Source organism: Macaca fascicularis, chromosome 17 (assembly GCF_037993035.2).
Source record: "Macaca fascicularis isolate 582-1 chromosome 17, T2T-MFA8v1.1".
Lineage (NCBI taxonomy): Eukaryota > Metazoa > Chordata > Mammalia > Primates > Cercopithecidae > Macaca > Macaca fascicularis.
Window position 1 is genome coordinate 35,735,638 of NC_088391.1, and position 17,980 is coordinate 35,753,617.

General features: G+C 35.9%; 1 protein-coding gene across 1 annotated transcript in view; it reads right to left on the reverse strand.

The window, feature by feature from the left end:
* LOC102123095 (olfactory receptor 5L1-like) overlaps positions 1 to 17,747 on the reverse strand; it is a 55,365-nt gene extending 37,618 nt beyond the window's left edge. Inside the window, 1 exon segment of the mRNA XM_074021572.1 lies at positions 17,016 to 17,747. Coding sequence (XP_073877673.1) covers positions 17,016 to 17,747 — 732 coding nt within the window.
* Between the last annotated feature and the right edge of the window lie 233 nt (positions 17,748 to 17,980).

The window sequence follows — 17,980 nt, forward strand, 5'->3', positions numbered from 1 at the left end:
TATTCTTATGATATGATGATTTCATATTCATTGAATGTATACCCAGAAGAAAGATTGTTGGGTCATATGGTAAATCCAGATTTAATTTCTTTAGAAACTTCCACACCACTCTACATAATGGCTGTAAAAATCTTCATCCTCACCTACAATGTGCTAGGATTCCCTTTTCTCTACATTCTCACCAACACTTGTTATCTCTTTTTTCTTTTAAAAATAGCTATTCTAATACATATGATGTAATATTACACAGTAGTTTTAATTTTTATTTCCTTCATGATTACTGATGTTAAAGCCTTTTCATATATCTGTTGGCCATTTCTACGTCTTCTTTAGAAAAATGTCTGTTCAGGTTATTGTTTTTCCTGCTACTGAGGTATAAGAGTTCTTACAAATTGTAGATATTACTCTCTTATCAGATATGTGATTTTGAAATATTATTCCAAGTTTCTAGATCGGTTTTTCATTTCGTTGATTGTTTTCTTTTCTGAGCTGAAGCTTTTGAGTTTAATGTAATCATATTCATTTATTTTTACTTTTGTGGCTTGAGCTTTTGATATGATTTTCAAAAAAAAAAAAAATCATCACCAATGCCAATGTCCAAGATATTTTTTCCTTACGTTCTCTTCCAGGAGTTTTATCATTTCTGGTCTTACATTTAGGTCTTTTATTCCTTTTAAGTTGATTTTTGTCCATTGTGTAAAATAAGGTTCTTCAATCTCATTTTTGCATGTGGAAATAGTTTTTTCACCACAATTTATTGAAGAGATAATTTATTTCTCATCATGTCTTCTTTCTGTCCTTGTCAAAAATTAGTTGACTGTATATGTTTCGACTTAAATCTGGCCTATTGTATTTCATCCATCTATGTTTCTGTTTATATGTCAATACCACACTCTTCTGATTACTCTAGATTTGTAATACATCTTGAAGTCAGATACTGGGATGCTATCAACTTTGTTTATCTTTCTCAGTATTGTTTTCACTATTCAGAATGTTCTATAGTTCATACAAATTTTAGAATTTTTTTTCTATTTTTGTGAAAAAATGCTTTGGGATTTTTCATAGGGATTGCATTGAATTTGCATATTCTTCATGTTGTTTTTTGTAGTCTATTTTAACAAAATTAATTCTTATGATCCATGAACATGAGCTAACTTTTCATTTATTTGTATCTTCTTCATTTTTTTCTTATTTTTCAATTTCTTACATCAATGTTTTATAGTTTTTAGTGTACAAATTTTTCACCTGATAGTTTAAATTTATTTATGTTTTTATATACTATCATAAATGAATTTTTAAAAATTGCTTTTTTCAGCTAGGTTTGCTTTAATATAGTTTAATATAGATGCTATTAATATTGTGATTTGATTATTTTGGATCTTGCAATGTTTTTGGTTTTGCTTATTATTCTAACAGTTCTTTTGTGGAATATTTGATGTTTTTGCATATTACATTATGTCACCTGCACGTAGATATAACTTCACTTCTTTCCCAATACAGAGGCTTTTTATTTATTTTTCTTATATGATTGTTCTTGCTAGTACTTACAGTACTATTTAACAAAAGTGGTGAGAGTAGGTATCCTTTCCTTGTACTGAATCTTAGCGGAAAATTTTCAGTTATTCCCTGTAGAATATTATGTGAGTTGTGACATTTTCATAAATGACCTATATTATGCTGAGGAACTTCCCTTCTATGAAGAAAAGATGTTAAACTTTGTCAAATATTTTGTTATTCTGTTAATGTAATTATTACATTGATTGGTTTGCATATGTTAAAACAGATTTGCATGTCAGGAATATATTCCCCTTGGTCATAATATATAATTTTTGAAGTGTTATTTAATTTTGTGTCCTAATATTTTATTTAGGATATTTACATCAGTGTTCATCAGAGATGTTGGCCTATAGTAGCCTTTTCTTGTAGTATCTTTATCTGGCTTAGGTATTAAGATCATGCTGCCATCATAAAACTTCCTTGGCATTATGTTTTCTAGCTTTGTTTCATGGAAGAATTTAAGAAGCATTGGTACAATCTATTATTTGAGTGGTTTTAGAATTCAGCAGAGGGGAACATCTGCTACTGGGTTTTTTATTGTTGTTGGAAGGTATTTAACTAATATTTTTATGTTTTTATTGCTTACTGGGCTATTCAAGCTTTCTGTTTTTTCCCGAATCAATACTAGTAGTTTATATTTTTCTAGGAGTTTGCTCACATCTTCCAGTTTATCCAGTTTGGATACACACACACACACACACACACATTTGTGACAGAGTTTCACTCGATTTCTCCCAGTCTGGAGTGCAGTGGCGTGATCTCAGCTCACTGCAACCTCCGTCCCCTGGGGTTCAAGTGATTCTCCTGCCTCAGCCTCCAGTGTAGCTGGGATTACAGGCGCCCACCACCATGCGCAGCTAATTTTTGTATTTTTAGTAGAGACAAAGTTTCGCCATGTTGGCCAGGCTGGTCTCAAATTCCTGACCTCAGGTGATCTGCCCACCTTGGCCTCCAAAAATGTTAGGATTACAGGCATGAGCCACCACACCCAGCTGACATATAATTTTTAATAAATAGTCCCTTATACTCATTTTCATGTCTAAGGCACCTGTCATAATGTCTTTACTTTCATTTATAGTTTTATTTATTTAAGTTTTCTTTCTTTATCTTAGTTGGTCTAGCTAGGGTTTTGTCAATTTTGTTTATTTGTTCAAAAAACAAAACTCTTGGTTCTCTTTTACTTTTTATTTTCTAACCATTATTTCATTTATTTCTGTTCTGACCTGTATTATTTTCTTTCTTCTAACTTTGGATTAACCTTGTTCTTTTTCTAGTATCTTGAAGCATAATGTTAGGCTATTTATTTTAGTCTTTCTTTCTTTAATGTAGACATTCATTGCTGTACATTTTCCTCTTAAAATTGCTTTTGCTGCATCCCATAGGTTTTAGTGTGTTGTGTTTCCATTTTCATTTGTCTCAAGATATTTTTAAGTGTAACTTTTCATATTTTCTTTGAATCATTGATTGTCCAATAGCATGTTGTTAAATTTCCACAAATTTGTGAATTTTTCAAGATTTCTCAGGTCATTGATTCACAGATTTATACTGCTGTGGCTAGAAATAATTCTGGATAAAATTTCAGTGTTTTTGAATGTGTTAAGACTTGTTTTGTGGCCTAATTTATGGTCTATCCTAGAGAATGTTTCATGTGCACTATCACAAAGTATATTTTGCTGATACTGGATGAAATGTTCCATATGTATTTTTTAGGTCCATTTGTCTAACGTGTACTTTAATTAATTTCCTTATAAATTTTCTGTCTGGTTGATTTATCCATTTTTGAAAGTGGAATATTGAAATCTCTTGTGCTTGTTGTATTGCTATTTATTCCTTCATGTTCATTAATAATTGCTTTACGGACCTCTTCAAGGAGAACTACAAACCACTGCTCAGTGAAATAAAAGAGGACACAAACAAATGGAAGAACATACCATGCTCATGGATAGGAAGAATCAATATCATGAAAATGGCCATACTGCCCAAGGTTATTTACAGATTCAATGCCATCCCCATCAAGCTACCAACCAGTTTCTTCACAGAATTGGAAAAAACTGCTTTAAAGTTCATATGGAACCGAAAAAGAGCCTGCATTTCCAAGACAATCCTAAGTCAAAAGAACAAAGCTGGAGGCATCACGCTACCTGACTTCAAACTATACTACAAGGCTACAGTAACCAAAACAGCATGGTACTGGTACCAAAACAGAGATATAGACCAATGGAACACAACAGAGTCCTCAGAAATAATAGCACACATCTACAGCCATCTGATCTTTGACAAACCTGAGAGAAACAAGAAATGGGGAAAGGATTCCCTATTTAATAAATGGTGCTGGGAAAATTGGCTAGCCATAAGTAGAAAGCTGAAACTGGATCCTTTCCTTACTCCTTATATGAAAATTAATTCAAGATGGATTAGAGACTTAAATGTTAGACCTAATACCATAAAAACCCTAGAGGAAAACCTAGGTAGTACCATTCAGGACATAGGCATGGGCAAAGACTTCATGTCTAAAACACCAAAAGCAATGGCAGCAAAAGCCAAAATTGACAACTGGGATCTCATTAAACTAAAGAGCTTCTGCACAGCAAAAGAAACTACCATCAGAGTGAACAGGCAACCTACAGAATGGGAGAAAATTTTTGCAATCTACTCATCTGACAAAGGGCTAATATCCAGAACCTACAAAGAACTCAAACAAATTTACAAGAAAAAAACAAACAACCCCATCAAAAAGCGGGCAAAGGATATGAACAGACATTTCTCAAAAGAAGACATTCATACAGCCAACAGACACATGAAAAAATGCTCATCATCACTGGCCATCAGAGAAATGCAAATAAAAACCACAATGAGATACCATCTCACACCAGTTAGAATGGCAATCATTAAAAAGTCAGGAAACAACAGGTGCTGGAGAGGATGTGGAGAAATAGGAACACTTTTACACTGTTGGTGGCATTGTAAACTAGTTCAACCATTATGGAAAACAGTATGGCGATTCCTCAAGGATCTAGAACTAGATGTACCATATGACCCAGCCATCCCATTACTGGGTATATACCCAAAGGATTATAAATCATGCTGCTCTAAAGACACATGCACATGTATGTTTATTGCAGCACTATTCACAATAGCAAAGACTTGGAATCAACCCAAATGTCTATCAGTGACAGACTGGATTAAGAAAATGTGGCACATATACACCATGGAATACTATGCAGCCATAAAAAAGAATGAGTTTGTGTCCTTTGTAGGGACATGGATGCAGCTGGAAACCATCATTCTTAGCAAACTATCACAAGAACAGAAAACCAAACACCACATGTTCTCACTCATAGGTGGGAACTGAACCATGAGATCAGTTGGACTCGGGAAGGGGAACATCATACACCGGTGCCTATCATGGGGAGGGGGGAGGGGGGAGGGATTGCATTGGGAGTTATACCTGATGTAAATGACGAGTTGATGGGTGCTGACGAGTTGATGGGTGCAGCACAGCAACATGGCACAAGTATACATATGTAACAAACCTGCACGTTATGCCCATGTACCCTAGAACTTAAAAGTATAATAATAATAAAAAAAAGAAAATGATAATAATAATAATAATTGCTTTACATATTTTGGTGCTCTGATTTTGGATGAATATATATTTATAATTGTTATGTTCTCTAGATGGATTAACTCTTTATTATTAAAAAATGACTTTGTTTCTTGTGACAATTTTTGCCTCAAAATCTATTTTACTGATTTAAGTATAGCCACTCTGGATCCCTTTTGGTTAACATATGGATGGAATATTTTCATCTATCCGTCCCCCTTGAACCAACGTGTGTATTTAAAGTTAAAACTGGTCTTTCATAGGCAGCATATAGTTGAATTTTTTTTTCCCTAATTCATTCAGACACTTTATAATGTTTGACTGGAGAGTTGAATAATTTAAATTCAAGGTTATCATTGATAGGTAAGGATTTGCCCTTGTCATTTGTTAGTTGTTTTCTGTGAGTTTTGCAGGTCCTTTCTTTCATTCTTCCTCTTTTATTGTCTTCCTTTGTGGTTGGTGATTTTATGTACTGCTATGCTTTGATTCCTTTCTTTTTCTTGTTATAGCATATCTGCTACAGTTTATTTTTGCCTTGCAGTTACCGTGGGGTTTCCATCAAACTTCTTGTTGTTATAATAGACTATTTTAAGCTGGTAATTAGTTTCACTTTAGTTTCATACAAATACTATAAACTTTTATTCACTTCTCACCGTTTATATTTTTGTTGTCACAATTTATATTGTTTTATTTTGTGTATTCCTTACAAACGTTTAGCTTTAGTTATTTTTGACTATTTTGACTTTTAACTTTCATAGAGATTTTGAAGATTCATATATTTTCATGATAATGACAGAATATTCTGAATATTCTTAGAATATTCTAAATTTGGCACTACTATATTTACATTTACCAGTGAGCTTTCTTCATTTATATGGTTTCATGACAGTAATTACTGTCCTTTTCTTTCTAGTCAAAAAAACTCCCTTAACAATTTCTTATAAGGCTAGCATAATAATGATGAATTCCCTAGCTGTTGTTTATCTGGGAAATACTTTACTTCTTCTTCACTTCTGAAGGATACATTTACAAAACATTTCTTTCTTTCTTTCTTTCTTTCTTTCTTTCTTTCTTTCTTTCTTTCTTTCTTTCTTTCTTTCTTTTTCTTTCTCTTTCTCTCTTGCTTTCTTTCTCTCTCTCTCCCTTCCTTCCTTCCTTCCTTCCTTCCTTCCTTCCTTCCTTCCTTCCTTCCTTCCTTCCTTCCTTCCTTCCTCCCTCCCTCCCTCCCTTCCTTCCTTCCTCCCTCCCTCCCTCCCTTCCTTCCCTTCATTTTTTCTTCCTTTCATTCTTTCATTTTGCTCTTTGAATATGTCATCCTATTTTTGTATAGCCTTCAAACCTTCTGCTGATAAATCTACTGATAGTCAAATGAGATATTTTTGTACATGATTTGATACTTCTATCTTGCTGCATTAAAATTTCTACCTTTGAATTTTGACATTTAGATTATTATGTGCTTTGGTGAAAATCTGTTTGTGTTAACACTCTGAGGGATTTTTGAACTTCATAGATCTGAATGTCCATATATCTCCCAAGACTTAAGGAATTTCAGGTAATAATTTTTTAACAAAATGTGTCTGTGCCTTTCTCCTTCTAGTTTCCCTCTGTAACTGCCGTATTATAAGTATTTGTTTCCTTAATTGTGTTCCATTATTCCTATAGGTTTTCTTTTTTTTTTTTCAGATTTTTTATTTCTTTCTTTTTGCCTCTGCCTGGGATACTTCAAAAGACAAGTCTTCAAGTTCACAGATTCTTCTGTTTAATCTAGTCTGCTGTTGAAGTTCTCACTTGTATTTTTTATTTCATTCGCAGAATTCTACAACACCAAGATTTTTTTTGGTTATTTTTTTAATTACGTCTATCTCCTTTTTTTTTTTTTTTTTTTTTTTTTTGAGACAGAGTCTTGCTCTGTCTCCCAGGCTAGAGTGGAGTGCAGTGGCGCGATCTCGGCTCAGTGCGAGTTCTGCCTCCCGGGTTCACGCCGTTTTCCTGCCTCAGCCTCCTGAGTAGCTGGGACTACAGGCGCCCGCCACCACGTCCGGCTAATTTTTTGTATTTTTTAGTAGAGACAGGTTTTCACCGTGTTAGCCAGGATGGTCTCGATCTCCTGACCTCGTGATCCACCCATCTTGGCCTCCCAAAGTGCTGGGATTACAGGCTTGAGCCACCGCACCCGGCACGTCAATCTCTTTATTGAATTTCATATGCAGTCATAAATTATTTTCCTGCCATAGTTAAATTTTCTATCTGTATTGTGTTGTATCTCTCCAAGTTTTCTTAACAGCATTGTTTTAAATTTATTGTCAGGCAATTTTTAAATTTTCATTTCTGGGGTTCAGTTACTAGAGAATTATCATGTTCCTTTAATATTATTTTTCTTCTTTTCCCCCTACATTAATGTCTGTGCATCTGATGAAACAATCTTATCTTACATATTTATAAAATGGCATTTCTAGGAAAAGAAGTTTCACCTGCAGATGAGTCCAATGGTGTCAGTCCAAGGGTGTTTGTAGGCAGCATGCATTGTCTCAGGTTCCAGGTAGGCACACTAGTATAGTCTACATATAGCTTTTTCAGCTGTACTCAATGTCAGTGATGACTTCAGGTGCCTCAGTGGCCTAGACTGTAGGAGTTTGTGGCAATGGTGTTAGCAGGGTAGTTTAGGTTTCTTAGTGACAAGGACTTTGGATGACCTCTAGTTATTTTTTTTCACCATAGAGTGGAGAAGTAGCTGAGGGGATCACTTTTGGTATTGGGTCTGATGTAGCTCACAGGCAGCCGCAGTAACATTGTGTTTCAGGGGACAAGTCATCACAGTAGCTGTTGAGCTAGGGTTCTTTCCTCAGTGCTTTGCTGAACTATTACGGCAGCTATGACATGGGCATAGATTCACTCTCGAAGACATTTGTAGAAGTAGCTCTCCCACAAAGATGAAGACTGTGATTCTCAGGTATTCCCCTATTAGTTCAGGTATAAGGGGGAGGTATGTACCTATAGCTCTCATCCTGGGGGTTTCCCAGCACTTCACCCTCCAAGGGACTAGAGTCCAGGTCCAGCAGAGTGATTGTGGCTGCTTGGGCACCCTAACTACCTTGGTGTCCTATACTCTGGGGAATCTGGGTGCCAGTAGAGTAGGGCAAGGTGCTTTGAGCATCAAATAAAATCCTGGGAGTCAGGGCGTAGCACTGGATGGCTCCGAGGGGAATAAAAAAAGTGTTTCATAGGGTCAGGTCCTGGGGAGCAGGACACAGCTATAATTCAAATTCCAAAGCCAACAGGCATAGTGGCAAATCAGCCACCAGGAGAGGAGATAGACACTATATAGTGGTGATTCTGAACCCTTTGGTGGTGGAACACAGCAGTGGCCCAGGCTTTGTGAGGCTGGGAGCTTTTAGATACAAAAAAACACAGGAGCAACTGAGCACAGATGTAGCTTAGACTTCATGGAGTAGAGGGCAGTGCAATAATGACTCCACTTCCAAGGGACGTAGGGTGCCCTGGCAGCTTGTAATCTGGATGGCCGATCCACCAGCTCCAGAGATGTTGCACACAGTGGCTGTTTGGCCAAGAGGGTGAGGTGGCACAGATTAGCCAAGACTTGGCTTCTTTGGGTGACAGTATGACATGTCAGCTCTGGCACCTGGGAATGCAGTTGCTCTGCTAGGCTGGGGCCTAGTTTCCCCAGAGGACAGAGCACCATATTGTCTACTGTTGACCGTGACTACTGTGCTACACCAGGACTGGCTCCAGGTCCTCAGAGGCTGAGGTGCTGGATGTTGCTGCTTCTTCACTGGCCATGGGATCTAAGTCCCTTGAGGCAGGTCACTGGTTTTTACTGTGCCCAAGGTCCAAATCCCTAAAGTCAGAGCACTGAACTTACCTGCTGCACTGAGTGGGTACCCAGGTCCCGCTAGCAACAGGAAATGTGACCTTTTCTCTGGGTGTCTGTTTCAGTGGCTCTGATACAGCACAGCAGCAGCTTGGGCCGTGGGTGGTAGGTCATAGCATGGGCATCTTCTCTGGAGTAGAGCAGCTCTGTGAACTGCAGGCAGCTTCCTAAGCTGCATTCATCCCTCCAACACCACAGTATTTTCTAGTGGCCAAGACTGCAAGTGTCTGCAATTGTGCAACTGTGATAGGGGCCACTGAGGCTCTCTTGAGTACCTTTTATTCTCACAGTAAGCTGTCCCTTCCTGTTCCACGTTGTTCTTTTCTGCAGGGATACAATGGTCAAGGGAGATGCTTTCTTCCTTTCTGTATGTGGCCATCCTAAGTTTCTGTGTTCTATAGCATTTCCACAACTCCCAGTTTTCAAGACCTTGTTTCACATTTCAATCTGAGACCTCATACAAATGGACCTCATTGTCTATATTTCTACTTGCATTCTGATCATGACTACTTAAATAATCTCTAAGAGCATTAGGCTTTCCTTACAGCTGTCTTCTTCTGAGCCCTCTCCAGAATTGCTTTTAATGCTGTGTTATACACTATAGCTACTTTTAGGACATTGACATCTTTTTAGCCTCTATCCATTACCCAGTTTCAAAGGTGCTTTCACATGTTTAGGTAACTGTTTAGTAAGGCCCCACTTTGTGGTACCAATTTCTGTCTAAGTCCATTTGTACAGCTATAACAAAATACTTAAAAATAGGTAATTTATAGACAAGAAAAACATTAGTTTTCACAGTTCTGGAGGCTGTGAAGTCCAAGATCAAAGTGCCAGCACATTTGGTGTTTGGCAAAAGCCCATTCTTCATAGATGGTGCCATCTTTGTGTCCTCACATGATATAAGTTTCAGAAGGGCAAAAATTAGGCAAGGTAAGTCCTTAATGCCTTTTTAGTTTTTTAATTAGTTAATTTATTTGTTTTTGAGACAGAGACTCTCTCTGTCACACAGACTGGAGTGCAGTGTTATGACCTCAGCTCACTGCAACTTCCACCGCCGGGGTCCAAGTGATGCTTTCACCTCAGCCTCCTGAGTAGCTGAGACCACAGGCATGAACCACCACTCCTGGCTTATTACTTTTGCATTTTTAGTAGAGATGGGGTCTCACCATGTTGCCACCACTGGTTTCAAACTCCTGAGCTCAAGCGATCCATTTGCTTCAGCCTCCTAAAGTGTTGGGATTACAAGCGTGAGCCACCATGCCCAGCCCTTAAAGCCCTTTTATAAGATCACTAATTCATTTATGAAGTCAAAGCCTTCATGACCTAATAATGTGCTAAAGGTCCTACTTTTTAATACTATCACATTAGTGATTATCAACCTATAAATTTTGGAAAGACACATATATTCAAACTATATCATAAAAGTTGATTGCATCTATATCTTATTGTTGATATCTGGTCTGAGACATGGATAATATCTGGTGTTAGCCAAGTAGAGTTTCATGGAAGTGTGTTTTCATCAGAAAAGATACTGTGAACTTTAGTGGTAAATAAATAAATAACACTTTCAAGAACATACAGGTGGCTCTATATGTCTGGAATACAGAGATTCAGTAAGAGATATTATTAATCTGGTGGTGTTAGCCAAGTGGCAAAATGAACAGTTACAGTTTTCCATAAACAATAGCAACAACAAATAGCTATATCACAAGATCATTAGTGACCCAATGAGGACCCTTACACTTATGACTGGAAGACAAGAGGCGTATGTTTAAAAAGCCTCTCAGGATGCAATACAGGGAAAAGATGGAAAAGAAGTAAGGCTAGAAATGACAGGATGGTAATGAAAGTCATTACAGTGGAGATGGAGAGAGGCCAACAGATTATAAATATATTAATGAGTTGGAATTCACAGGACATGAAGATTTGTTTTAAATTCAGCAAACGCTTATTGAGAGCTTAAAATGTGTCAACAATTGTGCCAAGTGTCCAGGGAAATGCAATGAGGGAGAGGGAGATACGGTCTTATGTCTTATAGAGCTCCCAGTCCATTGAGAAGGACAAATACATAGTAAAGAAACAGCTATAAGAGCAGTTTTATATTGCACATCACGGAGGACAATATGACTTGCATTTGTGGTTTATTTAATTGTATATATTAGGAAGGATAATTCCAATGTGCCAATCAAGTTACTGATTGAGTCATAGGATTGATAGTGTCCCATTAACAGACGGGAACCTGACTGCAAGAATCAGCACTGTTAGTAATTATTTTTCTTGAAAAATCAGAGCAATTTCCTGGAGGGTTAAAGCAGAAATATATTTCACTCCCCATTCTTTGCCATTAGTACCTAAAACATTTGCTACTACTTCAGGATGAAATGATCATATGAACTTACCACGTGGAAAGTAGCTGTATGCAGATGACTTTCAGAAAAATTATAAATTACTTTTTTGGACCACCAGCACTCTTCTTTAACAGAATTCACAAACAGAGTTATGCTATTCTAATCATACATTTTGAAAGGTTTCTATCAATACAAACAAGGTTATGGTAAATAACACCATATTAAAAAAAAACTAACTTATTTGCTTACCTATACATATATATAGTTCAAATTCTTTAAAGAATACTGTGAACAATTAAATTGGTCACAGGCTCATATTTTGTGGGTACTTTACTGAGAATTGTTAATATCTGAGTTAGATGTTTTATTCCATGTCCAGGATAAATTCGTTCTCTATGCTTTAAGAAATAGAAATCAAGGATGTTAGAATTCCATGTTTGTTATTTTAAAAACACAGATCCATAATGCCTTCTTGCAGAAATTTTAAATCTTCACAGTGTTTTGCTTTGTCTGATTAAACATGTATCTTTACTTCATTAATTTATACAGAGAATATAAAGTCTACCTTCTCATTAGCTAATGGTTAAGGCACCTGATTATTCTTTTATTTTTTATTATTTTTATATTTTATGTTCCAGGGTACATGTGCAGGATGTGCAGTTTGTTACACAGGTAAACATGTGCCATGGTGATACACTGCACTTACCAACCCATCACCCAGGTATTAAGCCCAGCATGAATTAGTTATTTTTTTCTGATGCTTTCTTCTCTCCTACCTTCTGACAGACCCCAGTGTGTGTTGTTCCCCTCTCTGTGTCTATGTGTTCACATTGTTCAGCTACCACTTGTAAGTAACAACATGTGATATTTGGTTTTCTGCTCCTGTGGTAGTTTGCAGAGGATAATGGCTTCCAGCTCCATTCATGTCCCTGCAAAGGACATGATCTCATTCTTTTTTATGGCTGCATAGTATTCCATGATGTATATGTACCACATTATCTTTATCCAGTCTATCATTGATGAGCATTGGAGTTGATTCCATGTCTTTGTTACTGTGAATAGTGCTGCAATGAATATACATTTGCATGTATCTTTATAATAGAATGATTTCTATTCCTTAGGGTATATACTCAGTAATGGGATTGCTGGGTCAAATGGTATTTCTGGTTGCAGGTCTTTGAGGGATTGTCACACTGTCTTCCACAATGGTTGAACTAATTTACATTCCCACCAACAATGTAAAAATGTTCCTATTTCTCTGCAGCCTCGTCAGCATCTGTTGTTTCTTGACTTCTTAATAATCATCATTCTGTGGTGTGAGATGGTATCTCATTGTGGTTTTGATTTGCATTTCTCTAATGATCAGTGATGTTGAGCTTTTTTTGTTTGTTTCATATGTTTGTTGGCTGCATTTATGTCTTTTTTGAGAAGTGTCTGCTCCTGTCCTTTGCCCACTTTTCAGTGGGGTTGTTTGGTTTTTTCTCGTACATTTGTTTAAGTTCCTTATAGATTCTGGATATCAGATCTTCATCTAGACTAATAAGAAAAGAGAGAAGAATCAAATGGAGGCAATGACCCCGTCCTTACACCTTATAAAAAATTAACTCAAGATAGATTAAAAACTTAAACATAAGACCTAAAACCATAAACATCCTAGAAGAAAACCTGGGCAATACCATTCAGGACATAGGCACGGGCAAAGACTTCATGACTAAAACATCAAAAGCAATGGCAACAAAAGCCAAAATTGGCAAATGGGACCTAATTAAACTAAAGAGCTTTTGCACAGCAAAATAAACTATCATCAGAATGAACAGGCAACCTACAGAATGGGAGAAAATTTTTGCAATCTGCGCACCTGACAAAGGGCTAATATCAAGAATCTATAAGGCAGAATTGAATAATTGGCATAGTTGAATAATGAGAACACCTGGACACAGGGAGGGGAACATCACACACCAGGTCCTGTCAGGGGATTAGAGGCTGAGCGGGGGGATAGCATTAGGAGAAATACCTAATGTAGATGATCGGTTGATGGGTTCAGTAAACCACCATGGCATGTGTATACCTATGTAACAAACCTGCACTTTCTGCACATTTATCCCAGAACTTAAAGTATAATAATAAAAAAAAGGAGTATCACCACTGACCCCACAGAAATAGAAACAACTATCAGAGACTACTATGAACACCTCTATGCAAATAAACCAGAAAATCTTGTAGAAATGGATAAATTCCTGAACACATACATCCTCCCAAGACTGAGCCAGAAAAAAGATGAATCTCTGAGTAGGCCAATAACGAAGTCTGAAATCAAGGCAGTAACAAACAGACTATCAACCAAAAAAAGCCCAGGACCAGATGGATTTATGTTGAATTCTACCAGAGGTACAAAGAAAAGCTAGTACTATTTCTTTTGAGACTATTCCAAATAAATGAAAGGATGAACTCCCAGATTCATTTTATGAATCCAGGATCATCCTGATAACAAAACCTGGCCAAGAGACAACAACAAAAAAATCTTCAGGCCAATATCCTTGATGAACATAGATGCAAAAATTCTCAATAAAATACTGGCACACCGAATCTAGCAGCACATCCGAAGACTTATCCACCACAATCACGCCAGCTTCATCTCTGGGATGCAAGGCTGGTTCAACATATGCAAATAAATAAACATAATTCACCACATAAATGGAACTAAAGACAAAAACCACATGATTATCTTAATAGATGCAGAAAAGGCCTTTGATAAAACTCAGTATCCCTTCATGTTAAAAACTCTCAATAAACTAGGTATTGAAGAAACACACCTCAAAGTAACGAGTCATTTATGACAAACCCACAACCAATATCATAATGAATGGGCAAAAGCTGGAAACATTCTCCTTGAAAACCAGCACAAGACAAGGATGCTCTCTCTCACAACTCCTGTTCAACATAGCACTGATTATTCTTTCAAATAGCAATATAGAGGTTAGTTGCAGTCTAGGTTTTTTTGGTTATTCAGTCTCTCAATTGCTGTCTCCCAATGCCTTTCAAAAACACTGCTGAGAGAACTAGTATTTGTAGAGGATTATCTGAAACATTGTATTCAAACATTTCCCCGATCCTCTAAAATCTATTGTTAGATTAATCTAAGTCATGTAAAGCAAATAATTGGTCTGATTCCTATTGACTTCTCATTTAATTACTTTGGCTGAACAGTACTCCAAAGCAATGTCTTATGCTTACATATGCCTATTAAAACATTACAAAAATTTATGTTATAACAGTTGCCATTGTGTTATTTACAATGATGCAAATAAAGATATATTTAATACATAACACATGTCTTGCTCTGTCATAAAAACACTTTTCACTTGTTTTTGCATTATAAATAATGTATTCTTCACCAATTGCTATGTTTTTATATAATTAACTTTCTAAAATTTGAAAATGTCATGTTTATGAATGGAATCACATGCTTAAAATCTTTATATTTACTTAATTTCTGTTTCGTTAATTGGGATGTAATTAATATATCATTATTTTCATCATTTAAAAATGTACAGTTCTGTGGTTTTTAACCTACTGAAAATCATGAATATATATTTGCAGGAAACTTTTGGAGGGTTAAAGACATTTAAGTGTCACATTTTGCATAATAATTGGATGTATGCACCTATCTCATTTTTGAAGACATATTTTTCCAAGATCTGTTTCTTAATTATTTTTAAATGATATTGGTTTGATTCAGACTATTAATTTTAAAATCATCTTATATGATATTACATGACAGCAAACTTAAGAAAATATTTTCACATTTACAGTGAAAAAAGTTTTTTTTTTTAACAATTTAAACTATTCTACAGTGATATCTGATTGTGTTTTGATATTACATTCATCTTTATATGCCTAAACAATATGTCCTTATTCATTTATTTGGTCAGTATTTCAATAAATATTGCTTGTGTAACAAACCACGAATTATGTTATATGATGGAATGCAAAGTTGGAAAGTACACAATTCTCAGATCTTGACACTTTTATATTAGTTAAAACAACACACATGCATATAACACTTGAAGTAAATTTGAATGATACAGTGATAGAAACCTGGAAAAGATTACTACTGGAATAGAGCAACAAAATATTTAGTTATATTCTATATATTTCAGAGGTTAGATACATATCAGTTTTTGTTCATTATTTTATCTAAAATAAATGTGTACATAAGCCACATTAACCCACTAGAAATTTATTTCGTTAGATACATTTTATATATTTTAATGATTTACTAAAATATTCTATACTTTTGTATATTGGTAATCTTAATAGAAAAAAATACACATTTTGGCATTTGTTTTTAATATTTTTACTTTAGATTTACAATATTATAGCAAACATAATACAGAGAGTTTCTGTGTACCCCATATCCGGTTGCACTTATTTTTAACATCTTACATTGTTATGTTACACTCGTCACAATTAATTTAAATATTGATAAACTCTTATTAACAAAAGAACATGCATTATTTAGAATCTTTATTTTTCCCTAATGTCTTTTTCTGTTCCAATATTCACTGAGGATTCCACATTACATGTATTATTGATGTTCTCATAGAGTCCTTTTGACTGTGACAGTTTCTCTGACATTCCTTGTTTTTGAAGACTTTGACAGTTTTGAGAAGTATTCTTTTAGGTATTTTGTCTAATGATTCCAAAATGGGATTTATCTATTTTTTTTTTATTTGTTCAGACTAGGGTAAGATATTTTGGGGAGACTTTTGGAATCACAGAAGTAAATTGCAATACTTATTAAACCACAACCAGGGCATTCAATATGACTTACAATTCTTGATGTAAACCCTAACCACCTGGCTTAGGTGGTGATTATCAGGGTTCAGCACGGTAAATTAAAAACTGAGAGGAGTCTGTAAGACTAACATCAAAAGGAATCATATATAAGTACTGTATTCTCACAGATAAAGTTTTTCTTTCCCAAGGGGGTAAGGGTTAATAATTCTGAAATTACTATATACATGTAATGGAATTGGAAGACTAAGTGAATGAAACATGTTCAGAATCAAGTTTTCCAATGCTGGAATGAAACGTTACACGTTATTGATTCTTCCTATCCATGAGCATGGTATGTTCTTCCATTTGTTTGTGTCCTCTTTTATTTCACTGAGCAGTGGTTTGTAGTTCTCCTTGAAGAGGTCCTTTACATCCCTTGTCAGTTAGATTCCTAGGTATTTTATTCTCTTTGAAGCAATTGTGAATGGAAGTTAATTCCTGATTTGGCTCTCTGTTTGTCTGTTACTGGTGTATAAGAATGCTTGTGATTTTTGCACATTAATTTTGTATCCTGAGACTTTGCTGAAGTTGCTTATCAGCTTAAGGAGATTTTGGGCTGAGACAATGGGGTTTTCTAAATATACAATCATGTCATCTGCAAAGAGGGACAATTTGACTTCTTCTTTTCCTAACTGAATACCCTTGATTTCTTTCTCTTGCCTAATTGCCCTAGCCAGAACTTCCAACACTATGTTGAATAGGAGTGGTGACAGAGGGCATCCCTGTCTTGTGCCACAAGTATACATATGTAACAAACCTGCACATTATGCACATGTACCCTAGAACTTAAAGTATAATAATAATAAATAAATTTTAAAAAATAGTCAAAATTAAAAAAAAAAAAAAGAATTAGCAGATAAGAGGTCAGGATGATCACGATGGTAACGCTCTCATTCAAAATGGTCACCAGGAACAGCAGCGCCTCATTCAGAGTGATATTAGAGCAAGCAAGACTTAAGAGAGGAGGCAGATCACAGAAGAAGTGGTTTATCACATTAGATCTATAGAAGGGGATCCTCAGAGCTAAGCACAAGTGAATCAGAGAACACACCGTCCCACAGAAGTAGCAGCAAGATGCCAGCTCCACACGCAGCTTCTGAGACATGGTGACCATGTACAGCAAGGGGTTACAGATGGCCACAAAGCGGTCATAGGCCATCACAGCCAGCAGGAAGACCTCAGTGACCACACAAGTGCAAAACAATTAGAATTGCACCATGCACCCCAGGAAGGAGATGGCTTTGTCCTTGCTGAAGATATTAGCCAACATCTTTGGCACAATTATTGAGGAATAGCAGAAATCTACAAAGGACAAATGGCTGAGGAAAAAGTACATGGGGGTGTGGAGCTGAAAGCAGACCTGAATCAGTGCAATCATGCCCAGGTTGGCTAAAAACATGACTCCATAGATGAGAAGGAACAGCAGGAAAAGGCCGACTCTCAACTCAGGGACATCTGATAGTCCGAGGAGAATGAACTCAGCCAGAGCGGTGCAGTTTTCCTTGCCCATATCTCCAACTTATATGAGATTGGAGGAAAAAGAAACTTAAAAATTATTCTTCATTATATAGTCTAAATTTTTGTTTTGGCTGTATCCTGTAAAAAGACATCAGAAAAAGTTGGATAGTTAATCTTATCAGCAAAGAATAAAACTTTTTGTGAAATGTTAAAAAAAAAAAAAAAAAAAGAAATGTTACACGTAAGTAAAGAGAAGAAGCTACATTGATCTGTGTTGTAAAAGAT